This window comes from Ranitomeya imitator, chromosome 2 (assembly GCF_032444005.1).
Source record: "Ranitomeya imitator isolate aRanImi1 chromosome 2, aRanImi1.pri, whole genome shotgun sequence".
Lineage (NCBI taxonomy): Eukaryota > Metazoa > Chordata > Amphibia > Anura > Dendrobatidae > Ranitomeya > Ranitomeya imitator.
The window spans coordinates 214341227-214363423 of record NC_091283.1 but is presented as its reverse complement, the minus strand read 5'-3'; the positions used below and the strand labels follow the sequence as shown (position 1 = coordinate 214363423).

Sequence of the window (22197 nt, the reverse complement as noted above, 5' to 3'; positions counted from 1 at the left end):
AAAGATACAGTATGTTTCCTCAAAAGATGACATATAGCAGTTTGCTGGAAAAGAAAAACAAATTCAGTAAGCACAGAAAACTATATTATAGACCTAACGTGAATGTGAAGATTTAAGGAGAAGTTCTTCCACACTTCTCCACCTCCTAGGATGTTTTATAGATGAGGAAGACTACTGACATCAAAGGAAACCAACTTAGTGTCTTTTCTTCTTGTCTAAGATCAGTTATCACTAGTGATGAGTGAGTGTACTCGTTGCTCAGGTCTTCCCGAGCAAGCTTGGAGGGTCTCTTAGTATTTGTTAGTGTTCGGAGATTTAGTTTTTGTTGACACAGCTGAATGATTTACAGCTACTAGCCAGGATGAGTACATGTGAGGGTTGCCTGGTTGCTAGGGAATCCCCACATTTTTCAAACAAGGCAGTAGCTGTAAATCATTCAGCTGCCGTGATGAAAACTAAATCTCCAAGCACTTACGAATACTCAGAGACCACCCGAGCGTGCTCGGGAAAACCCGAGCAACGAGTACACTCGCTCATCACTAGTAATCAACTTCAAAAAGTATCCAGTAGTGTTGAGCATTCCGATACCGCAAGTATCGGGTATCGGCCGATACTTGCGGTATCGGAATTCGATACCGAGTTCTGATATTTTTGTGATATCGGGAATCGGTATCGGATCCATATTAATGTGTAAAATAAAGAATTAAAATAAAAAATATTGATATACTTACCTCTCCGGAGGCCCCTGGACATCACCGCTGGTAACCGGCAGCCTTCTTTGTTTAAAATGAGCGCGTTTAGGGACTTCCATGACGTCACGGCTTCTGATTGGTCGCGTGCCGCTCATGTGACCGCCACGCGACCAATCAGAAGCCGCGACGTCATTCTCAGGCCCTAAACTCCTCATTCTAGGAATTTAGGACCTGAGAATGACGTCGCGGCTTCTGATTGGTCACGTGGCGGTCACATGAGCGGCACGCGACCAATCAGAAGCCGCGACGTCATTCTCAGGTCCTAAACGCGCTCATTTTAAGCAAATAAGGCTGCTGGTTACCAGCGGTGATGTCCAGGGGCCTCCGGAGAGGTAATTATATCAATATTTTTTATTTTAATTCTTTATTTTACACATTAATATGGATCCCAGGGCCTGAAGGAGAGTTTCCTCTCCTTCAAACCCTGGGAACCATCAGGATACCTTCCAATACTTAGTGTCCCATTGACTTGTATTGGTATCGGATATCGGTATCGGCGATATCCGATACTTTTTGGGTATCGGCCGATACTATCCGATACCGATACTTTCAAGTATCGGACGGTATCGCTCAACACTAGTATCCAGTAAAAAGGACAGTAACTACTAGATGTATTTTGATCAGAAAATTGTGTTTTTTATCAATGATCCCAGCATTGAGATCATAAAGCCATTGAGAGATCCTGAATCTAAACCATGAGGAAGGATCATTATGGTCGTGTAGCAGTTTGGTGGTTACTGCACATTGTAGGCTTGTTGGAAGAGGTCGGTCTTCAGGTTCTTTTTGAAGGTTTCGATGGTAGGCGAGAGTCTGATATGTTGTGGTAGAGAGTTCCAGAGTAGGGGATGCACGGGAGAAATCTTGTATGCGATTGTGGGAAGAGGAGAGAAGAGGGGAGTAGAGAAGGAGATCTTGTGAGGATCAGAGGTTGGTGCAGGTAGCTACTGGGAGACGAGGTCACAGATGTATGGAGGAGACAGGTTGTGGATGGCTTTGTATGTCATGGTTAGGGTTTTGAACTGGAGTCTCTGGGTAATGGGGAGCCAGTGAAGGGATTGACAGAGGGGAGAGGCCGGGGAATAGTGGGGGGCAGGTGGATTAGTTGGGCTGCAGAGTTTAGAATAGATTAGAGGGGTGCAACAGTGTTAGAAAGGAGGCCAGAAATTAGGAGGTTGAAGCAGTCAAGGCAGGAGATGATTAGTGCATGGACTAGAGTTTTTGCAGAGTCTTGGTTGAGGAATGTACAGATCCAGGAAATATTATTGAGTTGAAATCAGTGGGAAGTGTAAAGAGCTTGGATATGTGGTTTGATGAGAGATCAGTGTCAAGGATTACCCCGAGGCAGCGAGCTTGTGGGACTGTGGAGAGTGGACTGTGGAGAGTGGACAGCCATTTTTTCTTTTTGTAGGTCCATTGGGGGGGTCGGGTGAGATGGGGAAAGATGATGAATTCTGTTTTGTCCATGTTAAGTTTTAGAAAACTAGCTGAGAAGAAGGATGAAATAGCGGACAGACATTGTGGGATTCTGGTTGATAGGGTGGTGATATCTGGTCCAGAGTGGTAGATCTGTGTGTCATCAGCATACAGATGATACTGAAAACCGTGAGATTCTATGAGCTGTCCCAGGCCAAAGGTCCAAATGGAGAATAGCAGGGTCCCTAGAACTGAACCTTGCGGGACTCTGACAGATAGGGGGCGAGGTGAGGAGGTGATGTGCGAGTGGGAAACGCTGAATGTTCGGTCAGTTAGGTATGACGATATCCAAGATAGGGCCAAGTCTGTGATGCCAAGGGATGAGAGGGTCTGTAGTACTAGGGAATGGTCCACTGTGTCGAAGGCAGAGGACAAGAAGGAGGAGGAAAAAGTAGTGTTGATTGGCTTTGGTTATTAGGCGGTCTTTGATGAGTAAATGCACAGCTGCTCTGTTCTAATGGGGGGGATAAAATTTCCCCACTCTGCAGATCAATTGTACTTCACCGGTGGATAGGTGATACGATGGGTAACGTGTTCTTCATTGCACAACTCATTCCTCCGTAACTATGATGGGAGTAAGCTGTGTATCAATGTTATCTAATTTCTCTTTCGATGCTCTAATAGTTTACTGTAGATGATCAACAGTACGTGTCAACAAATCAAGAAAATGCTTATCCCAACTTTTATCAAAGGTTTTGCAGTATTCTGAATCATCTTTTAACATAATCAGAAGTAATTGACTGTGGTTTCATTTTATGTTTCCATATTACGGAAGACTTTACAATGCATATCTTATAGATACCAATTTTCTGATTACAACTGCTTTTGATTTTTACTCTGCTTTTATCTCTATCTCAGCTTTATCCTGTGTTACATATAAGTGATATACAGCAGTTCTCTAGGTCACATTGCTGCCATCCATTGATATGCCTTGATACATTATTTCTGTCATATCATTTAGAATTTAATGTGATGTGACATTAATCTGTGACTAGTTCAACTTATGTGCTTACCAGTTCTGGAGTCAAATATGGTGTTCCTAATACGGTTTTTATTCTGTATCACACCTATTTACTTTGATAGGACTATCGATTACTGCCGAGCGCTTAACTATACTTGAAGTCCATATTGTAGTTTAGTTCCAGATGTTTTTTCAGTAGTAGTGATACAGTTTTGTTCACATGTATTATCTATAGCAAGATGTTTCTAACATGACATATGTTATTTTATTTCTTATATTTCACAGTCATTTTTTGGATATATGATTTGTATTTTTGATTGTTCTCATTTTATTTTTTGGCTGAAACTTAATATTTGAGTGCAGATTCCAGATTCATTGAATAATGAAAATTGTCTAACCGGGGAGGAAGAGGACTAGAACTCTAATGCCAACTGTTGTATTGTGAAATCCTAAAAGTCAATATTCACCCATTAGCGAGCCTTGCCATATGACTTAGGTTAAAAGCTAAACTAGAATCTGAATTTGCAGAAACGTGTTTCAGAGTTTTACCCCTCCTCAGTGCAAAACAAGAGGTCTGATTTGGTTATCAGTTGAATAAAGAATTCTAATTTGCATCTTTGAGTGCCAAGTTCTTGTTATAAATTTTCGTAAGGAATAAGACCCTAATTGAGCACCTTCTCCAGGGGTGTCTTCTCCTATCTACAGACTTTAACGTCATATATTCCATGGATCATGAAAGGGTTTTTATTTCCAGTGTCTAAAGATATCTATAAATTCTGACTTATTTGTGGTTATGTGGTTGAGGAGGACAATTGGATTTGATGCATAAAATGGCTAGTAGAATAAGTTACAAATAGGACATTTATTTTACCAGTTGAGGTTATTATTGATTTAAGTTATGGGTGATGTCTGCAGTTTCCTTGATCTAGTATCTCAATAAAACACTTTCTGCTTCCACCCTCTGGCACATTAGAGTTATCGTATGATCAAAATCACCCTTTATATCTATGTCCATATACTTCTTCAAGTGGATACCATTACGTGGAATCTAAATAGTCTTTTCAGCAGATTAAGTAGAGATGTAGCCCCCTACATATCACCCCATTGCAGCTGAATTTCACTGCCACACCTTTTAATGGTTTTTAAAACTAGTTTTCTAAATATGTTCAGCGGCAACGAATGTTTGTAAAATTAGGGAGGAAAACTTAAATTTTTGAACCAGTGTCGCAGTTATTGTGAACTTTAAATGTGGTGCTGGAGAAGGTTGTTATCAATACCGTGGTTGGCAAGACGAACAAATCAATTTGTACCACATTCAAACAAGGCAGCAGTCAAGCAAATTAACTGCTTCCCAACTGAGTCAGCAGTTAATGTAGTGAGAAAGAGCAGCCATGCATGACAATTTAAAGGCTCTGTAATTGGAACGAGTAGTTCAATTCTTTAAGGAGCATTAGGTCCCGTGACAAAGGTAGATTAAAAATATTTTTTAGGCACACTACTCGTACAGACACAGCTGCAGAATACACAGAGGCTTTTGGGCACAGTACACCCACAGAAACTAATAGCCAATTTCACCCACAGAGCATGTTTCCACATTTAGCCCGCGTAAGCTGATAACAAATTTCACCCACAGAGCATTGGGCACAGTACCCCCACAGCACCAAAATGTCTATTCCAGTAGCAGACATTAGAAATGCCGCCAATGAAAAGCTTGTAGTATGATCTTTGATCCAGCTAATGGTCCGCAGCAAGGCCTGGTATGGGCAGTTCAGTTAAAAATGTCACCGACAGAGCGTGTTTCCACATTTCCCTGAGAAAGCTGATTTAGAATTTCACACCCAGACAGTGGCCCAAAGTACCACACAGGCTGGGTAGCAGTGTACACACAGTGGCTGAATTCACAATGCTTCCACAGATATGGGGTACAGAGTACACACTTTGGCTTTTGGCACAGTGCTATCACAGACATGGTTGCCTCAAAGTAGAAAAATATGTTTAGACGCTAGTGTTGAGCGATACCGTCCGATACTTGAAAGTATCGGTATCGGATAGTATCGGCCGATACCCGAAAAATATCGGATATCGCCGATACCGATATCCGATACCAATACAAGTCAATGGGACATCAAGTATCGGAAGGTATTCTCATGGTTCCCAGGGTCTGAAGGAGAGGAAACTCTCCTTCAGGCCCTGGGATCCATAGGGATGTGTAAAATAAAGAATTAAAATAAAAAATATTGATATGCTCACCTCTCCGGCGGCCCCTGGACTTCACACTGCTACCCGGGAGGCTTCTTTGTTTAAAAAGCGCGCCTTTCGGACCTGTGAATGACGTCCCGGCTTCTGATTGGTCGCGTGCCACCCATGTGACCGGCACGCGACCAATCAGAGGCCGCGACGTCGTTCGCAGGTCCTCAATTCCTAGAATTAGCAGTTTTGTGAATGAGAATGACGTCGCGGCTTCTGATTGGCCGCGTGCCGCCCATGTGACCGGCACGCGGCCAATCAGAAGCCGCAACGTCATTCTCATTCACAAAACTGCTAATTCTAGGAATTGAGGACCTGCGAATGACGTCGCGGCCTCTGATTGGTCGCGTGCCGCCCATGTGACCGGCACGCGACCAATCAGAAGCCGGGACGTCATTCACAGGTCCGAAAGGCGCGCTTTTTAAACAAAGAAGCCTCCCGGTTAGCAGTGTGAAGTCCAGGGGCCGCCGGAGAGGTGAGCATATCAATATTTTTTATTTTAATTCTTTATTTTACACATCCCTATTGATTCGATACCGATACCCGATATCACAAAAATATCGGATCTCGGTATCGGAATTCCGATACCGCAAGTATCGGCCGATACCCGATACTTGCGGTATCGGAATGCTCAACACTATTAGACGCACATCACTCCCTCCATCACAGTTGAAGATTATAATAACTTTTGGTTACGCACGGTATTATCACAGACGGGTGTAGAGTACACATAGAGAGTGTGTTTGTTAAACTGCAAATATGCAAAACCTAATACTGTCCCTCTCTACAGCGGCATCCTGTCCCTAAGCTAAGCAGAGTAGAAATTGCAAAAAGGAAACTTGAACCAGGAAGAACCGGTCCAAGTGAAGAAGGAGGCGGACATGACGGTATAGGGCAGCATGGTGACTCAATGGTTGGGGGTGGTCCTGGGTTCAAATTCAACTTCTATAAGGAGTCTGCATGTACTCCCTGTGTTTGCGTGGGTTTCCTTCAGGTTCTCTGGTTTCCTCCCGCACTCTAAAGACATATTGATAGGGAAATTAGATTGTGATCTTCAATGATGCTATATAACTGAGTAAAATAAATAAAGTAGTCAAAGGAGGAGTAATCCAACACTGCTTTGCTTTGTATCTTTTTCATGTTTTTTATTTTTTTTATTTTTTAAATGTAACTCACTTAAAACAACCTAGCATTTGCAAAACTAAAACTAGCTATCTAGGACCACTACGCAAAGGTCCAAGTAGAGGAAGAGGTGGAAGTGCTGGTATGGACTGAAGAGGCAAGGGTGGACTAATTCAACACTCACTGTTTTTATTTATTTTAGTTATGTATTTATTTCCTTTTTTTTTTTTCTTTTTTTCTTTTTAATCGAAACTCACTTAAAACAATCTAGAATTTACAAAATTAAAAGAAATCAAATAAAATAAATATTCAAAGGAAGAGTAATCCAGCAATTTTGTTTTTATTTTTTTCATGTTTTTTTTATTTTTAGCTATTCTGATTCTTTTTTTAAAAGTACCTCACTTAAAACAAACCTAGAATCTACAAAACTAAAACTAGCTATGTAGAACCACAAGGTGTATGTTCAAGTGGAGGAAAAGGTGGATGTGTCAGTATGTATGGAAGAGGCAAAGGAGAAATAATCCAACACTTTTTTTATTTTAGGGAAATTACTTTAAAGAACATAGAATGAACCCCAAATAAAATACCAAGCTACAACCTGGGGGCGGAGGTCCAACTTGACGATGAGATGGACATGACAGTGTAGGTGGAAGAGGTGGAGGAGGAAGCCTGGGGGGGGGAGGAGGAGGCCCCCAAATGAAATGAAAGGCAAGTGGGTGCAACTGTTATTGTTGTCTGCGCATGATCAGCATGTTTCCTAGTTCTGGTGACCCGGATGTTGCCATGACGACATCGGGTCATCATGGCAATGATCCGGATCCCGCGGCACGCCACGGGGTCTCCGATCTAAAGGCAGAGGGGCTGTAGTTCAATTGCAGCATTTCAGGGGTTAAAGTGTTAGGAGTCGAGTTTCCTCTGCTGCACAGGGGGAATCTCGATCCGTCTCCGCTGCGGTCTCCCATTCTCCTCCAGCCGCAGTGGAGCCTGCTCAGCAGGGACGTCGATCCCAGCGTCTCGCTCAGTCTGACTCTGTGAGAAGAGTTACTGCTGCTTCTCCAGCTTCTTGCCTTTAAAGCCTATACTGGTCAGCAGCGAGTGGACTTCTCTGGGACTAAGTCTTTGTCTGCGCACACTGAGCATGCCCAGGGCAAGATCTCCCGTTGGAGATCGAGGGTCATGTGCTCAGACTCTGCAGCGCATTCTATTGGTCCTCTTGGCAGGTCTTGGAAGGGCAAAGTTTCTGTGGCCGCTTCCTGTCCTGCAACTATATAAACTGCGCATGACCGCACGGCCATGCGCTAGTGTACAATTTAATACGTGTGTTTGTTGTGAGTGCAAGTCGTTCTTTAAATACCCCTACCCTATTGTATGATTGTTCGCGTATGGAGTATGGCTGCTATCTAGCGCCCGACTTATCACTCAATGTGTCACACACGTGTCAGCGTCTACTGCTGTGACCGCCAGTGCGGTGCCACGCGCCAGTGTGCGCTTCCTGACCCACGTCTGGGTGCTTAGTGGTGCCTGCCAGCACGGCACAGTTCGCACTTCGGTGCTTTAATTATATAATTCCTTTCACACCCAGTAGCGGTGTAGTGCCAGCAAGGGTCTAATCGGACTACAATCCCTGTTGGGGTTTAGTTCGCTGGCCACTTGCTCGCGCTCTATGTGCGGTACCGCGGTCCTGTGACGCAACAGGATCGCTTTCTTCACGCTGGGTGAGGTTTAACCCACGCGTGTATACTTTTGAATACCGCCATATTGTCTGTCATTTCCTAGCAGCAGGTTTCACCTGCACGGTGGACCCCGGACTGCGAACGCATCTATATCATCTCTCTTGGTGCGTTCCGCCAGTCCTAACATTACACTAGCGCCAGGGTCTGGCTAGTGATGACAGACAAACAGCAATCTCTGCGGCATATCCAGCAGCTGGAGGGTAGGTTGGCGGCTCTCGAGAGCGCGACCTCAGCTGTGGATGTTACTGCAGTAGCTGTACAGGCTGCCAGCGTGGCTGCAGCTACTATGTCCATTGCCACCCCTGTTCCGACATTATCTCGCCTCCCGCTGCCAGAAAAATTTTCTGGTGATAGCAAGTTTTGTAGGGGATTTGTGAGTCAGTGCTCTATTCACCTCGAGCTCCTGGCTAAACGTTTTCCCACAGAGCGGGCTAAGGTGGGATTTATTCTGTCTCTATTGTCGGACAGGGCATTGGAATGGGCTACGCTGCTGTGGGAGCGTGGCGATCATGTGGTGCAGAGTGCTCCGCTGTTTCTGAGCGCTCTGAAACAGGTCTTTTTAGGACCTCAAGTCACCCATGATACTGCGCTCCAATTGCTGGCATTAACTCAGGGTGAGTCCTTGGTCAGTCATTTTGCCCTCCAATTCCGCACCTTAGCATCTGAGCTGGATTGGTCGGATAAAGCTCTTATCCCCATATTTTGGAGGGGCTTGGCTGACCACGTAAAGGACGCTCTGGCCACTAGGGAGATTCCTGCCACACTGGAGGAGTTAATAACTGTCTCCACTCGAATTGACCTCCGTTTTAACGAGCGGAGGTTAGAGCGAGCCCAGTGTAGGCAGAGGTTTCGGCTGGCTCCTACTTTCGCCAAACCTCTGGAATTTCCGGTCCTGGTTCCTGAGTCACATGAGGCCAGGGAAGTGTCACAAGCAGGATCTAAGTCCCGGACCGCTTGTGCACTCAGGGTCTGTCATGTTTGCCAGCAGTCAGGACATCTAGCCACCAGATGTCCTCAGCGGTCGAGGAAACGTCAGCGTCTAGTGGTAGTAGGTGGAGGTACACTAGACACGGCGACGTTTGCCTCTAAGTTGTCCTTTAAGGGGACAATTACTATTGGCTCATTCTCCCACTCGGTAGAGCTCTGCGTGGATTCTGGGGCGGAGGGCAATTTTATGTCTTCTGCCTTTGCCCAATGTCACGCAATACCCCTGGTTATGCTTGCTCAACCAGTAACGGTGCGAGTGGTGAATGGGTCGACATTGCCCTCACAGATAACACACTAGACCATCCCTTTTACTCTGTCCATGTCGCCATCTCATCAGGAGATAATTTCTCTGCTCGTCATTCCGGAAGGAATTGATGAGGTCCTGTTGGGAATACCTTGGCTACGGTACCACTCTCCTCATATCGAGTGGTCCTCAGGCAGAATTCTGGGTTGGGGTGAATCTTGTGGGGGTAGGTGTCAGAGGGAGTGCGTTCAGGTTGCTACTACTGAGGTACCCGCAGATCTATTCTCTCTCCCCAAGCAGTATTGGTCTTATGCAGACGTGTTCTCCAAAAAGGCGGCGGAGGTCCTTCCGCCTCATCGCCCCTATGACTGTCCTATTGATCTCTTGCCTGGTGCTGAGCCTCCCCGGGGTCGAGTTTATCCGCTATCTCTCCCGGAGACGGAGGCAATGTCACAGTACATCCAGGAAAATCTGGCAAGAGGATTCATTAGGAAGTCAGTGTCACCTGCTGGGGCAGGGTTCTTCTTCGTGCAGAAGAAGAATGGGGAATTGCGCCCATGCATAGACTACAGGGGTCTTAACGCCATCACCGTTAAGAATAAGTATCCTTTGCCCTTGATATCTGAGTTATTCGATAGACTTCGGGGAGCAAGGGTATTTACTAAATTAGATTTGCGGGGTGCTTACAACCTGATTCGCATCCGTGAGGGGGACGAATGGAAGACGGCCTTTAACACCAGGGATGGGCACTATGAATATCTGGTGATGCCCTTCGGGCTCTGTAATGCCCCAGCCGTTTTCCAAGACTTTGTGAACGATATCTTCCGGGATATGCTTTCCACCTCGGTCGTAGTCTATCTGGATGATATTCTTATCTACTCTCCAGATATTGACTCCCACCGGAGAGATGTTTGCAAAGTCTTCGACCTCCTACGGGCAAACTTCCTCTATGCCAAATTGGAGAAGTGTATGTTTGAGCAGGAGTCTTTACCTTTCCTGGGCTACATCATCTCGGCCCAGGGATTGGCTATGGATCCTGCCAAACTACAGGCAGTGATGGACTGGCAGGAACCCCATTCTCTGAAAGCGGTGCAGCGCTTTATGGGGTTCATAAATTACTATCGTCAGTTCATCCCCCACTTCTCAACCCTGGTAGCTCCCTTGGTATCCCTCACCAAGAAGGGAGTGAATCCTAAATCGTGGTCCGAAGAGGTCTCCAAGGCCTTCACTTCTATTAAGTCCCACTTTGCTAGCGCTCCCATCTTACATTGTCCCGATGTGGATAAGCCATTCCTAATGGAGGTGGATGCCTCTTCCGTTGGTGCAGGAGCAGTCCTCTATCAAAAGGATGCTCAAGGTCGGAAGCATCCATGCTTCTTCTTCTCAAAAACCTTCTCACCAGCGGAGAGAAATTACTCCATCGGGGATAGGGAGTTGCTGACAATGAAGTTGGCCTTTTCGGAATGGAGACATCTCTTGGAGGGTGCTCGGTTCCCATTCCAAGTCTTCACGGACCACAAGAATTTGGTCTATTTACAGACAGCCCAGCGGCTGAATTCTCGTCAGGCCAGATGGTCCTTGTTTTTCTCCCGGTTCCACTTCACTCTACATTATCTCGCAGGGGAGAAGAACATTCGTGCTGACGCTCTCTCTCGCTCCCTGGTGTCAACTGTGGAGGAGGAGGACGAGCCACGGCTCACTGTCCCTTCAGAGAGTCTGAGAACCGTAGCTCCGGTTTCGCTTGAGTCTGTGCCTCCGGGCAAGACTTTTGTCCCCATCAATTTGCGTCCGGAGGTTCTCTCGTGGGCTCATTCGTCCAGAGTGGGTGGACACTTTGGGGCAAAGAGGACATCGGAGTTGTTGGCGAGAATGTATTGGTGGCCACATATGGTTCGTGACGTTGGAGACTACGTTCGGGCATGTGTCTCTTGTGCCAAAAATAAGTCTCTCCGTCAACGGCCAGCTGGGTTGTTATACCCTCTGCCGGTGGCAGACAGGCCCTGGGAGATGGTCGGGATGGACTTTGTGGTGGGTTTGCCCAAGTCACGTGGCTGTACTGTCATTTGGGTTATCACCGACCATTTTTCTAAAATGGTGCATTTGGTGCCGCTTCCCCGGCTACCTTCTGCACGGGCCTTGGCAGCATTGTTTGTTAAACACATCTTCCGTCTTCACGGTATGCCAGACAAAATTGTCAGTGACCGGGGTCCCCAGTTTGCGTCTCGGTTCTGGAGAGAGCTTTGTCGCCTTCTCAGTATCGAGTTGAATCTCTCTTCGGCATATCATCCCGAGACGAATGGGTTGGTGGAGAGAGCCAACCAGACCTTGGTCACATATCTGCAACATTTTGTCTCTGCTAAACAAGATGACTGGGCATCTTTGCTACCGTGGGCGGAGTTTGCTCTTAACAATGCTGTAGCAGACTCCACTGGACAGACCCCATTCCTCCTTAACTATGGTCAGCGTCCGCGGGTACCTGTGCCCATCCCCGTGTCTTCCGCCGATTCCAGGGTGGCAGACTGGGCTGTGGAGGCACGGGACATTTGGGATCGCACTCAGGATGCCATTCGGGCTTCCAAGGAGAGAATGAGGTCCTCCGCCGATGTTCATCGGCGCCCCGCTCCAACCTTTGCTCCTGGCGACTTGGTGTGGCTCTCCGCCCGTAACATCAGGCTGCGAGTTGAGTCCACTAAGTTTGCGCCTCGCTACTTGGGTCCCTTCAAGGTTCTCGAACAGGTTAATCCTGTGGTCTACCGCCTGGCTCTTCCTCCACGCTTGGGTATCACCGACACCTTTCATGTGTCCCTCTTGAAACCCGTATACATGTCCCGGTTTTCCGAGTCATCTGCCGGGACATCGGGTTCGTCTACGGACGATTACGAGGTGAACGCTATTTTGGGGTGTAAGGTGGTACGTGGCAAAAAGTTCTATCTGGTGGATTGGAAGGGTTATGGTCCAGAGAACAGGTCATGGGAGCCTGCTGAAAACATTCGGGCCCCACAGCTCATTGCTGCCTTCGAACGTAGCGAGGCCCAAGGAGGGGGGGGCATGTTAGGAGTCAAGTTTCCTCTGCTGCACAGGGGGAATCTCGATCCGTCTCCGCTGCGGTCTCCCATTCTCCTCCAGCCGCGGTGGAGCCTGCTCAGCAGGGACGTCGATCCCAGCGTCTCGCTCAGTCTGACTCTGTGAGAAGAGTTACTGCTGCTTCTCCAGCTTCTGCCTGTAAAGCCTATACTGGTCAGCAGCGAGTGGACTTCTCTGGGACTAAGTCTTTGCGCACACTGAGCATGCCCAGGGCAAGATCTCCCGTTGGAGATCGAGGGTCATGTGCTCAGACTCTGCAGCGCATTCTATTGGTCCTCTTGGCAGGTCTTGGAAGGGCAAAGTTTCTGTGGCCGCTTCCTGTCCTGCAACTATATAAACTGTGCATGACCGCACGGCCATGCGCTAGTGTACAATTTAATACGTGTGTTTGTTGTGAGTGCAAGTCGTTCTTTAAATACCCCTACCCTATTGTATGATTGTTCGCGTATGGAGTATGGCTGCTATCTAGCGCCCGACTTATCACTCAACGTGTCACACACGTGTCAGCGTCTACTGCTGTGACCGCCAGTGCGGTGCCATGCGCCAGTGTGCGCTTCCTGACCCACGTCTGGGTGCTTAGTGGTGCCTGCCAGCACGGCACAGTTCGCACTTCGGTGCTTTAATTATATAATTCCTTTCACACCCAGTAGCGGTGTAGTGCCAGCAAGGGTCTAATCGGACTACAATCCCTGTTGGGGTTTAGTTCGCTGACCACTTGCTCGCGCTCTATGTGCGGTACCGCGGTCCTGTGACGCAACAGGATCGCTTTCTTCACGCTGGGTGAGGTTTAACCCACGCGTGTATACTTTTGAATACCGCCATATTGTCTGTCATTTCCTAGCAGCAGGTTTCACCTGCATGGTGGACCCCGGACTGCGAACGCATCTATATCATCTCTCTTGGTGCGTTCCGCCAGTCCTAACATAAAGTGCTGGGAGCGGCGTGTGACCGCTCCTGGCACTTAGTCAGCTGACATCAGGCGGTGATCGCCAGCATACCCCCTGTGTGTGTGGGTGATTGCACAGACGTAATATACTGTCCCTGGTCAGATAGACCCAGGGCACATGGACGTATTATTACGTCTAATGTCAGAAAGGGGTTAAGCTAACTAATATTAACAACTTATAGATTACAATTACAATGACCGTTCTGATTATTTTCTCTATCATTTTCACATGCAGGTATGGTTATATAATTTATGCACTGCAGTTCCCTTTTTTTCTAATTAAAACACCATGGAAATGATTGCACTGATTGATTAGATTCGTTCGTTAGATTAGTTCTTCATGGACATTTGGACATTCGAGTCAAGTAAACTCTAAATATAGATATATATATGCACAATATGTATATATTTTCTCCAAATCGAGACTGTAAACCTGGGTGATCAGTGTTCCCGGGACTTTTCCAGCATCACGCTGTCAGCATTTAAAATTCCGCCGTCTTATTGTATATCATGTTGCAGAGATAATTTTGCAGACACCAGAACTGTAATTCTCTCTTTGCAGATGTCAGCATTTTTTTTATAAATGTATTTTTGCAGTGTCTGACAAAACCAAACAAATAATAATTATATTCTCCCATACAGTTTTGTCTGATGGGAATAACAGCACGCTCCTCCATTTGGGTCATGTATAACCCCAAAAGTCAAACTTTTGTTATGGGAGAAATTGATACATTCATTACAAGTCTTGAGTATCAATAACCGTAACTCAATCTCCTGAAGATAATCAGAAAGCAACTTAGTGGGTTTCAGAGGCTTAGCGAGGGGTTTCATAGTACTGAGATGGAAAGAAGACCTAAGTCCATCAAATATAACCTATAACTTTACATGTTGATCCAAGTGAAGGTAGAAACCCTATGAGGCAGATACTAATTGCTCCAGATTAGGTGGAAAATTAATTCCTTACTCCAGGTGTGGCAATCAGACTAGTTCCTTCACAGAATCTAGCGCCCATAATGTGTAATATTATATTTTTTCAATAAAGACGTCCAAGCGTCCTTGTATACTTGTAGTGAATCAGCCATTACAACATCATGTGGCAGAGAGTTCCATAATCTTTCCTCTAGACCAGTGTTCCCCAAGAAGACCTCTGTCCTGTCTCCTCATATATTTGTACATTGCCCCTAATCCTTTGTATTTCCAAATTGAATAAGCCTGTTTGGCAGGCAATTTCTGCATGTGTTGTGGCTGTCGAACAGCCCCGGCAACTCGAGCATAGTATTCGAACACACCAAAGATAGTCTATTAGGACACCAGCATACTTGGGTAAGATCTTATCCGAGCACGCTCGTTCATCCCTATTAATTATACATTTTATTTTCTCTGCCCAAGTACCTAACCTTACATTTATCTAAATTAAATTTAATTTGCCATTTCTCAGCCCAAGCCTCCAGTTTACAAAATCTTTGTTAGGAGTCGAGTTCCCGCTGCTGCACAGAGGGAATCTCTAACCATGTCCGCTGTGGTCTCTCATTCTACATCAGCCGCAGTGGAGCCTGCTCAGCGGAGATGTCGGTCCCAGCGTCTTGCTCAGTATCACTCTGTGCAAAGAGTTACTGCTGCTTTTTCTGCTTCTGCCATTGAAGCCAGCGCTGGGCAGCGGCGAGCAGACGCTTTTGGGACTAAGTCCTGCTTTTGCCCTTCTGAGCATGCCCAAGGCAAGATCTCCCGTTGGAGATCGAGGGTCACATGCTCGGATACTGCAGCAGATCCCATTGGTCCTCCAGGAAGGTCCTGAAGGTGCTCAACTTCTGTGGCAGCCTCCCATTGGTCCTTCTGGGAAGGTCCTGTACATACTGCAGCTATAAAAGGTTTGCATGGCTGCACGGCCATGCGCTAGTATACAATTGTAATCGTGTGTGTGTTGATGAGTACAAGTCGTTCCTTAAAACTCCCATCCCTTGTGTATGACTGTTCGCGTAAGGTGTATGGCTGCAATCTAGAGCCCGGCTGAACTCACAGCGTTAACACACGAAACAGCATCTATTGCTGTGAGCGCCAGTACGGTGCCATTAGAGAGCTTCTTTAGACCAAGTCTGGGTGGTTAGTGGTGTCCGCCAGTACGGCACAGCTCGCACTCTCGTGCTATTTAATTATTAGTTTTGTTACGTGTGGTACTGCGGCCCTGTGATGCAACAGGGTTCACTTCTTTCACACAGGGTGAAGCTAATCCATGTGTATCCTCATTGTACCACCATATAGTCCGTCATTGCTTAGCAGCAGGTACCATCTCTGCACGGTGGACCCCGGGCTGCGAACACACCTTATTCCTTTTCTCTAATTATTTGGTGTGTTCCGCTAGCCCTAACAATCCCTTTGCAATATTTAATTATCCTTCTTTGTGCTGACTACCTTGAAGAGTTAAGAATCATTTGGAAATATTGAAAGTCTACTCAGTGTGCCCCCCTAAAGGGTCATTAATAAATATGTTTAAAAGATAAAAAGAAGGTGGCCCAATACTGACCCCTTGCGAACCCCACTGTTAATTGTCAACCAATCAGAATATGTTCCAATAATAACCACTGTATCTCGGTATTTTAACATTGAGCCAGTTTTTAACTCACTTACACATTTTCCCCCGTTCCTGTTGCTCTCTACCAACTTTTAATATGGCACCCTATCAAATGCCATTGGAAAATTCAAATATACAATATCCAAATACGAACACTGGTCTAAGGTGGAACACAGATGCTTATCAAATTAGTCTAACTGGACTGATCACTCATAAACCCATGTTGATGCAGGGCTAAGATATTATTTTGATTGAGATTCTCCAGGATAGCGTCTTAGAAAACTCTCAAAGATGTTTTTCTACAGTAGAGGTTAAACTAGTGAGCCTATCATTTTCAAACACAGTTTTTTTTACCCCTTTTTGAATATTGGCACCACATTTGCTCAGTGCCTGTCATGTGGTACATGCCCTGTTATTATGGAACCCTTGAATATTACAAATATCGGTCTGCATATTACAGTTCTCAATTCCTGCAGTATTTGGGGGTGTCTGCTAATCGGGGCCAGGGATTTGTTTACGTAATTATTTTTGCGGTGACGTAGCATTACCTGCTGGGTTAGGCCGGTAACATTTAATGGAGTATTAATGGTACTCCCTATCATGTGATCTGTCATTGGATTTTCCTGTGTAGATAGTGTGAAGAAAAAGCATTAATTACATTCGCCTTTCCCTCATCCTCTTCCACCAGTTCTCTCAAAATACATTTGAGGAGGCCAACATTATAATTTTTGAATCTCCTACTGTTTATGTAGTTGAAGAATATTTGTGGTCGCACAGATCTGAGTGGGTCCCAAACCCAAATCGAATAATTTTCTTCCAGACACCTCTGATGGTGCCTTCAAGTCTTACGTCGAAGGAGAACATATTCAAATCCAGTGTCAATATCATATGTCAGGGGAGAGATAGAAAGTCACCACTCACCAGTCCACATGAGATGGTTGTTCGGTCTCGTCAAAATTGGTGGATTTGGACAACTTTTCTTTAATCTATATTTGGGCCTTAAGATTGTTCATAATTTAAATATCTGTCTTAAATTGATCAGCAAGGTGACTGACTATATTACTACCATTCACAGGACATTGACATGAGTAATCATATTGAGTAGCCAGAGAAATTCGAGTGAGATAGATAAGATACATGCCTTCCACTTACCAAGTAGAATCTGCCAGGGGAATCCAGTGTGACCTCACAAAACGATATTACCCTCTCCTTTATGCTTCAGCATAGTCTGAGAAATGGTGCTGGACAAGAATTTTTGCTAATTGAATCTCAAAGTGTTCAAATTTGTGCAGAATCACAAATTTCATGATATTCAACCCAATCTCGATCCTACGCGGATCTATCAGCTCATTTCTAATAATGAGTGACAAGTCCAGTAACAATAAAGAATTATATACCTACAGAAAAATATATCATGTGCATTATGCATAAATCTTTGTAGCAAGAGACTCAATGCAATGACTGTCACTTGACCCTTACAACCCATTTTTGGGGGCATTTGGTATGGGCTAGGTTTAACTCTTACTCAGGTGCTATGTATCTTGATGGTTCCCTAATTGACTTAGATAAAGTTGGAGAGACACCATATTACTTTTACTTGCCTCTTCTTACGTAGGAAACAATATCACTCGGCAAGCAGATAGGTAGTTGTAAATTGAACTGCTTTTGGAGCACTCAGCAAACGGGGCACTATTTCTCCTCTCACCATACTGACCAATTCCTGAGATGTTTTCCACTGTTTGCAGCTCCCATCTTTTGATGTTTCTGTGCAAATCCATTTATAAAAAAATTGGTTCTTAAGAGAGATGTCTGGTAATAACTCAGTTTTTTCAGACTGAACATCCCAGACGGCAATGGAAAAGAGCAATTAGAAGAACTGTCTGATTGCGAAAGCAAAGTAGTTGAATCCTTGACTGAGGTTGTCTTGGCTCATCTGTCTTTTCTTATTTTTATTTACTTTCCTGTTTAATCTTAACCTCTTAGCTCCAGATGGTGCATGAAACACTTTTCATCTATCTATTTTTTTAACTCTAAAACATTGTCCCTCCCATGTTGCTCTTGAAATTACCAATAATTGCTCTCAAATGTCAAAGCTATCCAATCATGGAGAACATATTCATAGGATTTGTATATTCCCTCTGGTTTTTTTGGAAGAAGTAGACTGGTTTCCACCTCAATTGTATACTGATCTTCCTTTGAAACAGGCACTGTACAGCTCTGTGGCAAATGTTGGTGCTAAGTACATCAATATAGAGCTGATATTTTTTTCACTCGAAGAACAAAATTATCCACTTTTTTGGGATTTTGAAGGCAAAATTGTAACCTAATTTAGCTCAGTAGCTTCACAATTGTGAAATTGTTGACATGAAAATATCTTGCTTTTGATATGATGATGAACAACAAGCGTCAATCATTGATACCTTCAGTATTAGCTTGATGCTTTGACTGGTCCTACAAATCAAGGAACATCCGGAAAACCAAATTTTGGTTAAATGAAAAATTGTTTTCTGATCACATATTATGGACAAACCAGGCACATTCTTGATAAAAAAAATTACATATGATTTATTGAACTAGGACTACATTTTGTATTTTTTGTAGGAAACATCCAACTTCCATATGCACCAATGTTTTTATTGTCTGCCAAGTCTAATGATTAAGAAGAGTCTCAGCTGGCATGTAGTATCAGTAGATCAAGCCAAATATTACTGGATTCTGATCAAGTAGTCTAAGCTGAATTTTGATTCCATACTCAAACCTCAAGATGCCCTTAAATTTAAGCACACAAGAAAAACAACTATTTATAGTCTCTTGGTTAGAGCACCCATTATAATTAATGCTATCACGTGCTATCAAGTGATCGGCTTGTGTTTGTAGATCTACTGCGTAAATGCATAAAAATAAATGTGAAAAGTAGGAAAGATCAAAGATGAGAGAATGTGCAATGATGAGAAAATGTAACTGTAATGACAATTCCTACATTTCTCTCCTTTCTTCTAACAGGACTCCAGAAAATGGAGCAAGAATGAGAGGGGAGAAGCAGAGGGAGAAGCATGAGCTGGCGTCTAGTCAAGTTGCTCTCCTTCCTGTTTATTTGGGAGCAGATCGCTGTGCAGGAATCATTCCAATCCCAAGAACATGTCTCCAAAGAGTTTGCCTGGCTCATCTCTGATCGGGGTCCATTTCACCATTCTAAGAGTTACCTGTCCTTTGTGGAGAGGCATCGGCAGGGCTACTCAACAAGATACAAGATTTACAGGTTAAAATCTGTCTATGTAATACCATGCCATATATCTATACATCTAATTATATGTAAACTGTACTATCCCACCTTTTGTATCGACACACTATTACTTTCGGTTGGGTAGAGTAAATTGAAAATGATGTATTTTGAATTTTGGTGATAAATTAGTAATACTTTAAGGGTTTATCCCAGAATTGTTTTTATTAATTATGGGCTTAAAAACTAATAGTCAAGTAGTTGCTAACCACCTTGACTGCTTTTGCTATCAATTCAGCTTCTCAAAGTCAACAGAGCAGTGTTTCTTCTTCCGGGCTGCTCTTTCGATAGTGTGTGACTGCCAACATCATGCTGATTGACAGCCGGCTCCCCATAGTTAGGCAGCGAGGATTCAACTGTCAATCAGACTGATGTCGGCAGTGGCATGTTGTTTACTGAGCAGAGCAGAAAAGAAGCTACTGCTTTGTTGACCTGACTTCATCTGAAGCCACTGAATCACCAGCAGGAGCGGTCTGTGACTTCTGGGCCAGCAGAGATTGGTATCGGGCACAACAGACAGGTACTGTAGTTAGCTAGCACCTACCTGCCTGTTTTTATATCCACATTAAAATTAAAATAATCTTGGATAAATCTTTTACGAGTATCACATATTAACTGCTTAGACTTTTTTATATACTTCATATGGAGGCAAACTGTTAGGAAAATCGTATGTGCTAATGGCGGTTTGCATAGAGCAGTCAGTCTGTGTAGATGAATAAACGCCTTGTCATAAAATTAGGCCGCTGAAGAAGGAAGATGAGGTATGAATTGATACTTCTAATCAACATGGGGGTCAGATAGTATCTTCAAACTTTCATATGAGTCTTCTAGGCCTTATTATGGCTGACAAATAAATAGTAATTTGAGATGGGAGAATCGATTCTCAGGACTTCAGTCTGTCAGCCAGGACAGAAATCTGTGACTGCTGGATGGGAGACCTGCCAATCTTCTTACCTCCTGGCATTCCCAGGTCTTCTTTTCATTAGCCGGGCTGGTGTGATGTCATCATTGTGTCATCACACCAGCCCACCTAATTAAAAGAAGAACCAGAAATGCCAAGAGGAAAGGGGATTCGTAGGTCTCCCATTCAGTGGTCAGTGACGTAGTTGATAGACCAGAGTCATGAAAATCAGTTCTCCCATCTCCAGTAATCACAAATGGTAGTTCGGACTTTAATATGAGATAATGATTATATTTGATATGAAAGTGAACGTGCCAGGTCCTGTGATTCTTTCAAAACTGTCCTCCTGATCTTATAAAGCTTCACTGAGTTCAGTAGGGTCTTTACTGTTTTATGGAATGGCACATATTTCAGTAAAAATGAACATTGCACCTCATTGTATGCTAACGAACGAGGACTAGCATGGTGCGATGTTTACCCTCTGAGGTTATTGGCTCAGTAGTTGCAGTAAAGCCTCCTGGAAGCAGTTGATAATCCCTCTACTGCCTGTGTCTTCACAGTCTCCAAGCATCTTGGTTCCCCTGTTACATCTCTGCTCTATAAAGGACTAATAGGAGAACTGTGACAGAAGAAATGAGTTGTCCAGGGAAGAGCAACATGTGAAAATACCGGCAGTGAAAAGACTGTCAATCATATCAAAGGGGCGTGATGTCAACTACTGAACTCAGTGAGTGAAAGCCTCATCAGTCCTGAGGTCTGGTTAGGAAAGAAGTGCACAATAGGGCAATACCGTGAGAAAAATAAGAGAGAGTAAGAGTGATGGTAGTGCTCACCTGAGGAGTTGTGTGCATGGACAAAACATCAGTTAGAGCCTTTGAATCCGTGGCTGCAGTCCTGTGGCTGGAGGAGAAATTCTTCCAGATCGTTATTCAGTTAAGTGGAGATATCACAGTACCTGGGCTGTGGTTGAGGAATGAAGAATCCTCAATGGTCTAAAATGAACCAACCAACGCGTGTTGGTGCCGGACTGGCTGCAAAGTCATTTTATGTTTGTGTGTAGCCCATTCACTACTTCCATCTATCCCCCACCCCCTGAAGATGGCTGGACCATCACTGTAAATACATCATTGCAAATACACACCTGTACTTTGTATCTCCCCCTCCTCATTGTAGATTGCAAGCTCTCACGAGCAGGGTCGTTTTATTTCGCTTTAATTATTGTATTGTTAACGTTGTTACTTATGACTGTTGTGTTTGATACTTTTAAACTGTAAAGTGCTGCGGAATATGTTGGCGCTTTATAAATAAAGATTATTATTATTTTTCAAGGTAAAAAGAAAAAGAGACATCTGTTTTCTTAACTTGAAAAAGGCCTCAGTCTGGCGCCGAAACGCGTTGGTTGATAAAAACCTTAATTTTATACCATCAATTATTCTTCAATTCTGCAAGCGCCGCCCATGTACCAAGATCTGTCCACTAATGTGACCAGACTAGTCCTGGTTCACTTGTGCAGATCCATTAACCAATAACATTTTGATTGAAGCTCTGAAAGGTCATAGGAGCTGCTTAATACATCTCGGGACCTGTCAGGTTCCCTTAATGTCAAATGTAAAATAAGGATGTGAACAACTATAAATAAGTAGGAGTTATTTAGCATGCTAATATACAGTGATGTTGGCAGAATAAATCCCGTAACAAACCCCACCTAAGAATGCCCCCAGAATTGTCAAAAGTGCATATAATGCCAGCTCCGATTTGATTTGGGACAGCCTCAAATTTTGCCTGGATTCTTTCCAAATAATTGGAACAATGCCACCAACTTCAGTACTGTTGCCAACTATTATATGGACTGAATTGGATGGAAAAAAGAAAGCAGGAAAACACAATTCCACACTGGT

At 44.4% G+C, this 22197-nt stretch overlaps 1 protein-coding gene across 2 annotated transcripts in view; it reads left to right on the top strand.

Moving 5' to 3' along the window:
• The window catches only part of BRINP1 (BMP/retinoic acid inducible neural specific 1), a 374091-nt gene that overhangs the window by 170648 nt on the left and 181246 nt on the right, over positions 1-22197 (top strand). For both annotated transcript variants that reach the window (XR_011318054.1, XM_069748560.1), the window contains exon 2: positions 19122-19377. Coding sequence is in view for 1 of the 2 variants with exons in the window: in XM_069748560.1 (XP_069604661.1) it covers positions 19172-19377 (206 nt within the window). In the remaining variant the exon portion in view is untranslated. The remainder of the gene's footprint in view (positions 1-19121; positions 19378-22197) is intronic.